At 39.2% G+C, this 11649-nt stretch overlaps 1 protein-coding gene and 1 long non-coding RNA gene across 2 annotated transcripts in view; both read right to left on the bottom strand.

Annotated features, from left to right (window-relative positions):
- Window positions 1-233: 233 nt before the first annotated feature.
- Window positions 234-2071, bottom strand: LOC308291121. The gene is made up of 2 exons (XR_013962310.1): window positions 1956-2071; window positions 234-1751 (listed from the first exon to the last, which is right to left on the bottom strand). It is a non-coding gene; the product is annotated as an uncharacterized lncRNA (long non-coding RNA).
- Window positions 2072-2338: 267 nt separating this feature from the next.
- Window positions 2339-11649, bottom strand: part of serpinc1 (serpin peptidase inhibitor, clade C (antithrombin), member 1) — a 51584-nt gene continuing 42273 nt past the window's right edge. The window contains exons 7-9 of the mRNA XM_080733046.1: window positions 8149-8326; window positions 5768-5832; window positions 2339-3306 (exon numbers count right to left, since the gene is read on the bottom strand). Of these exons, the coding sequence (XP_080589172.1) occupies window positions 3136-3306; window positions 5768-5832; window positions 8149-8326 (414 nt within the window). The 3' untranslated portion in view covers window positions 2339-3135. The remainder of the gene's footprint in view (window positions 3307-5767; window positions 5833-8148; window positions 8327-11649) is intronic.

Genomic DNA, 11649 nt, shown 5'->3' with positions numbered 1-11649 from the left:
ATGGGGTACAGGGGGTGAAGCTCAGCCAATCACAGCTCTGCGGTCCTTATATGGGGTACAGGGGGTGAAGCTCGGCCAATCACAGCTCTGCGGTCCTTATATGGGGTACAGGGGGTGAAGCTCGGCCAATCAGCAAAGCCAGTGGGTTCTGTTGGCCAATCAGGGAGGCAGACGCCCCGCAAAGTGAAATGGACCGAGGTTGAAATCCATTCATAAAAATAAAACAACAACTATGTTTTCAATCAGACATTTTTATTGAATTAAACACAAACATACTTTGTGTATCTGTGTTACTGGCACTGAAGTAAATAAAATGTAATTTCAATCGTCACTTTGTACTTGTAGCTACTCCACTACTTCTCAGAGAGAAATGTACTTTTACTCCGTTACAATTATTTAACAGTTTTAGTTACTAGTTGTAAATCAAAACATAATATAAATTGTTTTTAAAATGATATTGTAATGAATATTATACCCCATAACAGTATATGATACTGATATGGCCAAGCTGGATAACCAGAGCTATTATGATGCTACACTGCAGAAACCAGTATACTTCCACTGGTTAGCTGTGATGCTATAGGTTAGCGGTTAGCACTACAGGCTAGCTAGCAGGTGTCAGCTGGTAAATGCTTATCACCATAGACATAGAATGGTAGAAACCTCTTCATTAACATAGATATAGAATGGTAGAAACCTCTTCATTAACATAGACATAGAATGGTAGAAACCTCTTCATTAACATAGACATAGAATGGTAGAAACCTCTTCATTAACATAGATATAGAATGGTAGAAACCTCTTCATTAACATAGATATAGAATGGTAGAAACCTCTTCATTAACATAGATATAGAATGGTAGAAACCTCTTCATTAACATAGACATAGAATGGTAGAAACCTCTTCATTAACATAGATATAGAATGGTAGAAACCTCTTCATTAACATAGATATAGAATGGTAGAAACCTCTTCATTAACATAGATATAGAATGGTAGAAACCTCTTCATTAACATAGACATAGAATGGTAGAAACCTCTTCATTAACATAGATATAGAATGGTAGAAACCTCTTCATTAACATAGACATAGAATGGTAGAAACCTCTTCATTAACATAGATATAGAATGGTAGAAACCTCTTCATTAACATAGATATAGAATGGTAGAAACCTCTTCATTAACATAGATATAGAATGGTAGAAACCTCTTCATTAACATAGATATAGAATGGTAGAAACCTCTTCATTAACATAGATATAGAATGGTAGAAACCTCTTCATTAACATAGATATAGAATGGTAGAAACCTCTTCATTAACATAGACATAGAATGGTAGAAACCTCTTCATTAACATAGATATAGAATGGTAGAAACCTCTTCATTAACATAGACATAGAATGGTAGAAACCTCTTCATTAACATAGATATAGAATGGTAGAAACCTCTTCATTAACATAGATATAGAATGGTAGAAACCTCTTCATTAACATAGATATAGAATGGTAGAAACCTCTTCATTAACATAGATATAGAATGGTAGAAACCTCTTCATTAACATAGATATAGAATGGTAGAAACCTCTTCATTAACATAGATATAGAATGGTAGAAACCTCTTCATTAACATAGACATAGAATGGTAGAAACCTCTTCATTAACATAGACATAGAAGGGTAGAAACCTCTTCATTAACATAGATATAGAATGGTAGAAACCTCTTCATTAACATAGACATAGAATGGTAGAAACCTCTTCATTAACATAGATATAGAATGGTAGAAACCTCTTCATTAACATAGATATAGAATGGTAGAAACCTCTTCATTAACATAGATATAGAATGGTAGAAACCTCTTCATTAACATAGATATAGAATGGTAGAAACCTCTTCATTAACATAGATATAGAATGGTAGAAACCTCTTCATTAACATAGATATAGAATGGTAGAAACCTCTTCATTAACATAGACATAGAATGGTAGAAACCTCTTCATTAACATAGATATAGAATGGTAGAAACCTCTTCATTAACATAGACATAGAATGGTAGAAACCTCTTCATTAACATAGATATAGAATGGTAGAAACCTCTTCATTAACATAGATATAGAATGGTAGAAACCTCTTCATTAACATAGATATAGAATGGTAGAAACCTCTTCATTAACATAGATATAGAATGGTAGAAACCTCTTCATTAACATAGACATAGAATGGTAGAAACCTCTTCATTAACATAGATATAGAATGGTAGAAACCTCTTCATTAACATAGATATAGAATGGTAGAAACCTCTTCATTAACATAGATATAGAATGGTAGAAACCTCTTCATTAACATAGACATAGAATGGTAGAAACCTCTTCATTAACATAGATATAGAATGGTAGAAACCTCTTCATTAACATAGATATAGAATGGTAGAAACCTCTTCATTAACATAGACATAGAATGGTAGAAACCTCTTCATTAACATAGACATAGAAGGGTAGAAACCTCTTCATTAACATAGATATAGAATGGTAGAAACCTCTTCATTAACATAGACATAGAATGGTAGAAACCTCTTCATTAACATAGATATAGAATGGTAGAAACCTCTTCATTAACATAGATATATAAAGCTAAACTCCTCTTCCGCCCCTGCATTTCACTGGAGCGACTGGTAAAACAGGATAGGCGGAAGTGCAGAAGTCACGGTGCCACTTAAAGTGACGACTGGCCAATCACAGTGAATCTTTTCCGGGACTTCAATTCAATTCAAAGGAGCTTTATTGGCATGAGGGAAACAACAAAAAACATTGCCAAAGCAAGTGCCTCTGGGAAAGACGGAGTCCCACCTCTGATTGGCCGTCCGTTTCTGTGACGCACGCGGAAGATTTCCGTAAAAAATGCCCGTCCTTTTTCACCAACAGCCCAGAGCCGGAGGAGGATCTACCTTTCTATTTCTATGGTTATCACTCGGTCAGCTGGTTAGCGGTGGTGCTAGGCTACAGGCTAGCAGGGGTTAGCAGGTTAGTGGTGGTGCTACAGGCTAGCAGGGTGCTAGGCTACAGTCTAGCAGGGGTTGGCTGGTCAGTAGGTTAGCGGTGGTGCTAGGCTACAGGCTAGCGGTGGTGCTAGGCTAACAGGCTAGCAGGGGTCGGCCACGCGGCCGGTGAACAGCAGACTGTTGATGGTGGCCTCTCTGATGAGCAGCAGGAAGGGTCTGTTAGCAACGAACAGCTCTCTGTCCAGGTTGATGGAGCGACCGACCGCTATGACCGCTGTGGCTGCTGCCGCTTCGCTGCCTTCCTCATTCACCTGGTGGAGACACAGAGTACTGCATTATATCTGACCCAACACTACCACCTGGTGGAGACACAGAGTACTGCATTATATCTGACCCAACACTACCACCTGGTGGAGACACAGAGTACTGCATTATATCTGACCCAACACTATGACCCAACACTATGACCTATGACCTAGTGGAGACACAGAGTACTGCATTATATCAGGTAAACTAAGACTGGTGCCAACTTGTGTCCTGCTCACTCATGTTTGTATACTTTGTATTACTTTATGTTGGAAATAAACATTCATTCATTCTTAAGCAGTATTATACTCTTGAACCCCATTGCCCCTGCCGGCGGGGGCAAAAGGTGTTGACCTCTGAACAGCTGTCAATAAATGTCAATAAATCAACAGAGACCAAATCAAACTACAATTTCTTTGTTGATTATTGTTACAGTGGTCTTACAGCATAGTAATCAGCTGTCATTGTACTTTTCATCCATACATTACTCATATTACAATATTATTACAACTTATTGTTACTCGTTTTTATAATTGTTCACCCTATTTAACATTACTAACATTACAGCACTACTCTCACTAAAACATCTGTAGAGTTTACATAGTTTGGAATATATTCATACAATTTCGCCTATCAATTGATGACACCTTGGTGAACAATTTCTCTATTCACTATATATGTTTTCAATGAGGTCTTGAGGCTCAATGACTATTCAGAAGGCAGAATTTTCAAAGGCGGAGGTCATCTTTTCCTTGGTAAATGATCACAGCAGGACAATTTGGTAAGAAAAATGTGATGTTTTACACTGCATTGTGAATTTTCAGGGGTCAGCTGACATTTGGTGGGTCAAGAGTAGCCACAATCATGGTAGTTTTGTGTCCACAACTGTTCCAATTTGGGCATACATTTTAGGCGGATTTCTCCACTGGGGCTTAACAGGTTAAAACTATACTAAAAGTATAACAAGCAGTTTGTACGTCCAGGCAAATAAACAGTATGTATTAATACCAGGGTTAAGGCCCATTCCCACTGGGCCAGATAACAGATAAAAAAAATCTCTTTCTCCAGATATTTTTCCATTCAAAGTGGATGGTAGATACAGATAAAAAAAAATCTACCACAGCTATTTGCCACAGATACTTTTATCTGTGGCAAATATAGTTTGTATCTGTATCTACCATCCACTTTGAATGGAAAAATATCTGGAGAAAGAGATTTTTTTATCTGTTATCTGGCCCAGTGGGAATGGGCCTTTAGGGTTATCTCCATATATGGGCATAATAAACATTAATATCTGCAGGGTTAGGGTTATCTCCATATATGGACATACCTCCAGGAAGGCCTTGTGGAAGGATAATAAACATTAATACCTATCTCCATATATGGGCATATTAACCATACCTCCAGGAAGGCCTTGTGGAAGGATAATAAACATTAATACCCCATGGTTAGGGTTATCTCCATATATGGGCATAATAACCATACCTCCAGGAAGGCCTTGTGGAAGGATAATAAACTTTAATACCTATCTCCATATATGGGCATATTAACCATACCTCCAGGAAGGCCTTGTGGAAGGATAATAAACTTTAATACCTATCTCCATATATGGGCATATTAACCATACCTCCAGGAAGGCCTTGTGGAAGGATAATAAACATTAATACCTATCTCCATATATGGGCATAATAACCATACCTCCAGGAAGGCCTTGTGGAAGGATAATAAACATTAATACCTATCTCCATATATGGGCATATTAACCATACCTCCAGGAAGGCCTTGTGGAAGGATAATAAACTTTAATACCTATCTCCATATATGGGCATATTAACCATACCTCCAGGAAGGCCTTGTGGAAGGATAATAAACTTTAATACCTATCTCCATATATGGGCATAATAACCATACCTCCAGGAAGGCCTTGTGGAAGGATAATAAACTTTAATACCTATCTCCATATATGGGCATATTAACCATACCTCCAGGAAGGCCTTGTGGAAGGATAATAAACTTTAATACCTATCTCCATATATGGGCATATTAACCATACCTCCAGGAAGGCCTTGTGGAAGGATAATAAACTTTAATACCTATCTCCATATATGGGCATATTAACCATACCTCCAGGAAGGCCTTGTGGAAGGATAATAAACTTTAATACCTATCTCCATATATGGGCATATTAACCATACCTCCAGGAAGGCCTTGTGGAAGGATAATAAACATTAATACCTATCTCCATATATGGGCATATTAACCATACCTCCAGGAAGGCCTTGTGGAAGGATAATAAACATTAATACCCCATGGTTAGGGTTATCTCCATATATGGGCATAATAACCATACCTCCAGGAAGGCCTTATGGAAGGATAATAAACATTAATACCTATCTCCATATAAGGTCATATTAACCATACCTCCAGCATTAGGGTTATCTCCATATAAGGTCATATTAACCATACCTCCAGGAAGGCCTTATGGAAGGCCTCTGAGATGTGCAGTTCGTTCCCATCATCCTCCAGCATCCCTGGAACACACAGGGTCAAAGGTCAACATCCCTGATAAACAGCTGTAGTTTTAGCCAAGACAGAAACAGCAAGACTCTCCAGTTTATACTTCCTCTATCTGTGACTCCAGTTTATACTTCCTCTATCTGTGACTCCAGTTTATACTTCCTCTATCTGTGACTCCAGTTTATACTTCCTCTATCTGTGACTCCAGTTTATACTTCCTCTATCTGTGACTGCCAAACTGAACACACTCCCTGGATACCAATTCAGAACCTCTGCCCCACATTTTTCACATGGGCCTGTTCTAGCGCCACCAGGAGGCCAATTTGTGCAAAACTACCTTTTGGGCAGTACTCCTACAGATTTTGTCCAAAAATCACGCAAATCAGTAGACAGTATCTCTACAGTCATGTGATCGACATGGATCTGTCTGATTGTCCATATTCCATCCTGATTGGCTGAGATTGGCTTTCAAAATTTGTAAGATTGGTCCGTTTTGAACAAAATGCCTCAAATCACGAACACAGCGTGCAATTTTTGTGAAATTGTGCACGCACATTCCCACTAGGCCGAGGAAGAAATGCCACTTCAAACTTTTCAAATCAGCCTCATGGTGGCGCTATAACAGGCCGCCTGGCCTGGTGGAGACCTGTGCTCGGAAGAGACTGCTTCTAGTTATAATTATTATAATTATTATTTATTCCAGTGGCAGAGTGAGGGTGAACAGAGTGAACCATACTTTAGCTCCACGTTCACTGAACTAAATATTGGACCTGATCGGCACAAGCCACGTAATATTCCCCAAATTCATGCTAAAATGGCTTTTTTCAGAGAGACAAATCAGGAGAAAATCATGGACTTTTCTCTGTCCCACCAACATACTCTGGTGGGATCTGAACCAACCGGACGTGAGGGAGATTTCCCTCAGACTTCGGTGCACACTTAGGAGATCATTTGTAGGCTTTGCCTACCATGCTGCCTCTAGTGGCTCCAGTTGAGATTGTCTATCTTCCTAAATAAATAAAACTTTGGTTTTAGTTACCTGGGTAGTATTAGGGTCAAACAGGTTAGATAGATAGATAGGTACCTGGTAAACTAACAGTCTGAGAGTCAAACAGGTTAGATAGATAGATAGTTACCTGGTAACCTAGCAGCCTTAGGGTCAAACAGGTCGGTTAAAACCATGGCCTGCAGTTTGTCTTTCAGACTGAAGTTGTCTAGTTAGTTAGTTAGTTAGTTAGTTAGGTACCTGGTAACCTAGCAGCCTTAGGGTCAAACAGGTTGGTTAGATAGATAGTTACCTGGTAACCTAGCAGTCTTAGGGTCAAACAGGTTAGATAGATAGATAGTTACCTGGTAAACTAACAGTCTGGGGGTCAAACAGTTTAGATAGATAGATAGTTACCTGGTAACCTAGCAGCCTTAGGGTCAAACAGGTTAGATAGATAGATAGTTACCTGGTAACCTAGCAGCCTTAGGGTCAAACAGGTTAGATAGATAGATAGTTACCTGGTAACCTAGCAGCCTTAGGGTCAAACAGGTTAGATAGATAGATAGTTACCTGGTAACCTAGCAGCCTTAGGGTCAAACAGGTTAGATAGATAGATAGTTACCTGGTAAACTAACAGTCTGAGAGTCAAACAGGTTAGATAGATAGATAGTTACCTGGTAACCTAGCAGCCTTAGGGTCAAACAGGTTAGATAGATAGATAGTTACCTGGTAACCTAGCAGCCTTAGGGTCAAACAGGTTAGATAGATAGATAGTTACCTGGTAACCTAGCAGCCTTAGGGTCAAACAGGTTAGATAGATAGATAGATAGTTACCTGGTAAACTAACAGTCTGAGAGTCAAACAGGTTAGATAGATAGATAGATAGATAGATAGTTAGGTAAACTAACAGTCTGAGGGTCAAACAGGTCGGTTAGATAGATAGTTACCTGGTAACCTAGCAGCCTTAGGGTCAAACAGGTTAGATAGATAGATAGTTACCTGGTAAACTAACAGTCTGAGAGTCAAACAGGTTAGTTAGTTAGATAGATAGATAGATAGTTAGGTAAACTAACAGTCTGAGGGTCAAACAGGTCGGTTAGATAGATAGTTACCTGGTAACCTAGCAGCCTTAGGGTCAAACAGGTCGGTTAAACCCATGGCCTGCAGTTTGTCTTTCAGACTGAAGTTGTCTAGTTAGTTAGTTAGTTAGTTAGTTAGTTAGTTAGTTAGTTAGGTACCTGGTAACCTAGCAGCCTTAGGGTCAAACAGGTTAGATAGATAGATAGTTACCTGGTAACCTAGCAGCCTTAGGGTCAAACAGGTTAGATAGATAGATAGTTACCTGGTAACCTAGCAGCCTTAGGGTCAAACAGGTCGGTTAAACCCATGGCCTGCAGTTTATCCTTCAGACTGAAGTTGTCTTCGATGCGGAAGCGAGGAATCTGGACGGACACTGTGACCTCTGACCTCATCCCATCCAACCATCTGGTCAGCTTGTGGAGGTCCAGACCGGACTCTATCTGGAGATTACATATATCATTAAATATATCTATAAATACTAATATTAAATAATATTAAACCATCTGGTCAGACCGGACTCTATCTGGAGATTAAATATATCATTAAATATATCTATAAATACTAATATTAAATAATATTAAACCATCTGGTCAGACCGGACTCTATCTGGAGATTAAATATATCATTAAATATATCATTAAACATATCATTAAATATATCATTAAACATATCATTAAATATATCATTACATATATCATTAAATATATCATTAAATATATCATTAAATATATCATTACATAATATATCATTAAATATATCATTAAATATATCATTAAATATATCATTACATAATATATCATTAAATATATATCATTACATATATCATTACCCATATCATTAAATATATCATATATCATTAAATATATCATTACATATATCTATAAACACTAATATTAAATAATACTAGAAAAGAACATTTCTAAGAAATTTTAGAAATGCAGGCATTTGTGTGCCTGCAGCTCGCTAAGTCTGTGCAACCTTGTGTAGCGGTTGGTGTTAGCATTAGCGTTACATTTTTTAACATTAGCATTTTTTGCATAAGCTTTAACATTATGGTTCTTCATATGACACCACCCACATGTCTGTACGACAAACAGATCACGAGATAAAGGGTCACTTCCTGTTTGGTGAGGGGCACTTCCTGTTTGGCGAAATAGGCCCCAATTAAGGTTAATGACTCTTAATCAAGTCATTTGATGACACCCACGCGTCTGTACGACAAACAATTCATGAGATATAGGGTGACTTCCTGTTTGGTGAGGGGCACTTCCTGTTTGGCAAAATAGGCCCCAATTAAGGTTAAGGACTCTTAATCAAGTCATTTCACACCACCCGCGCGTCTGCACGACAAACGGTTCACGAGATAAAGGGTCACTTCCTGTTTGGTAAGGGGCACTTCCTGTTTGGCGAAATAGGCCCTAATTAAGGTTAAGGACTCTTAATCTTGTCATTTGACGCAACCCGCGCGTCTGCACGACAAAGATAAAGGGTCACTTCCTGTTTGGTAAGGGGCACTTCCTGTTTGGCGAAATAGGCCCTAATTAAGGTTAAGGACTCTTATTCTTGTCATTTGACGCAACCCGCGCATCTGTACGACAAATGGTTCACGAGATCAAGGGTCACTTCCTGTTTGGTGAGGGGCACTTCCTGTTTGGCGAAATAGGCCCCAATTAAGGTTAAGGACTCTTAATCAAGTCATTTGATGCCATCTACGCGTCTGTACGACAAACGGTTCACGAGGTAAAGGGTCACTTCCTGTTTGGTGAGGGGCACTTCCTGTTTGGCGAAATAGGCCCCAATTAAGGTCATGGACGATTAATGAATTAAAGCTGCAAGCAGCGATGACCGGGCCCTCGCAGCTCTATCCACGTCACAAGGCCAGCAGCCAATCAGAAACCAAACAGGAAGTCAGCCATTTCGACTAATTAGTGGCGTTTTGGCACATTTTTGGCCGTTATCACGGGTCGCACTTTAACGACAGTTTTTTTGAGAAAAAATTGTTTTGTGAGAAAAAAAAATTTTTTTGAGAAAAAAAAAGTTTTTTGAGAAAAAAATTTTTTTTTGAGAAAAAAAACATTTTTGAGAAAAAAAAAATTTGAGAAAAAAATGTTTGAGAAAAAAAAAATTTAGAAAAAAAAGTTTTTTGAGAAAAAAAGTTTTTTGAGAAAAAAAGTTTTTTGAGAAAAAAAAAATTGAGAGAAAAAAAAAATTTGAGAAAAAAAACATTTTTGAGAAAAAAAAATGTTTGAGAAAAAAAAAGATTTTGAGAAAAAAAAATGTATGACACCAGCCGCGAGTCTGTACGACAAACGGTTCATGAGTTATAGAGGCACTTCCTGTTTGGTGAAGGGCACTTCCTGTTTGGCAAAGGGCACTTCCTGTTATAGAGGGGGCGGGGCTTAATCAATTACAGCTCATCCCTATTGGCTGGAAAAAGACCAAAGTTGTGTGTGCATTTTAAAGTTTAAATCACGTTGCTAGGCAAAAGTATGGCAGAGTTATGTGGCCACAAAGTTTAGTTTTTTTTTTCGGAGTCCCCCATTCAAAGTCAATGGGGGTTTTTGAGCGTAGTTTTTTACGAATTACGTTGCCATGGTAATGCGGATCGGAAAGAAAAGTAATAGCACACCATTCCCGGCCGAGCCGCACATTTTGATGTATATATTGCGGGGGTGGCGTAAATCTTGCGGCAGCTATTACGTGCCGAAATTTCCCCCATTCTAAGTCAATGGGGTTTTTGGGCGTCGTTTTTTGCGAATTCCGTCGCCATGGTAACGCGGATCGGAAAAAAAAGTAATAGCAACCTATTCCCGGCCAAGCCGCACGTTTTGATGTATATGTCACGGTTTTTTTGCGTCTCAGGAAAACAGAGAACAGGAGCGCTCGCTTTGCGGCGCGGGGCGGAGCAGGGCTTTGATGTCGCCCATCCTCCCGCCTCCCCCCGCACCTGATAACAACAACACCATTAGTAGCTAGCAGGGGGTGCATGGAACGCTGCGGCTGCTATAGAACGCACAGCTTGTCTGCTTCAATTCAAAATGGATTTTAACGTAAAAAGAGACCTTTTCTACCAGAGGCTGGACACAGACGAGGTTGGCCAAACTGTTAATAGCAACGCTGTATTTTTGACTAGCGAAACGCACAAGGAAATAGTGTCAGCGCTCGAGAGACAAAATGACGGGGGGAAGATGACATGTCGGAAGGACTATCGTCTGAAAACCAAGTACTATTTAAGAGACGTTGGAGGTGTAAAGAAGATTGCCAGGAAAGGAATGGACACTGTGCTCGTGGCAAAAGAGGAATTGTTTGAAATTATACACGAAGCCCATGTCAGAATTGGTCACGCTGGTCGTGATATCTTGCACAAGGAGCTGCGTCGGTCGTTTTATAATGTCACAGTGAGGAGCATTGGCATCTATCTGCGCCTGTGTGAGACATGTCAACTCAAACACAAAAAGGTGAAAAAGGGTCTTGTCGTCAAACCTATTATTTCCGACAACATGAACTCGCGCTGTCAAGTTGATTTAATTGATATGCAGAGCAAAGCCGACAGGGAGTACAGGTTTATCTTGGTTTATCAAGATCACTTAACAAAGTTTGTCTGTCTCCGACCTCTAAAAACCAAGACGGCAGTAGAGGTGGCTGACCACCTACTCCACATCTTCTGTGACAAAGGAGCACCGGCTATTTTACAAAGTGACAATGGCCGTGAGTTTGCAAACAGTGTCATTAAACGGCTTATTGCTATGTGGCCCGACTGCAA

This window comes from Nannobrachium achirus, assembly GCF_963921795.1.
Source record: "Nannobrachium achirus genome assembly, chromosome: 1".
In the NCBI taxonomy this organism is placed as follows: Eukaryota; Metazoa; Chordata; class Actinopteri; order Myctophiformes; family Myctophidae; genus Nannobrachium; species Nannobrachium achirus.
Note: the sequence above shows the minus strand (reverse complement) of the source record. Positions and strands in the feature narration are given on the sequence as shown.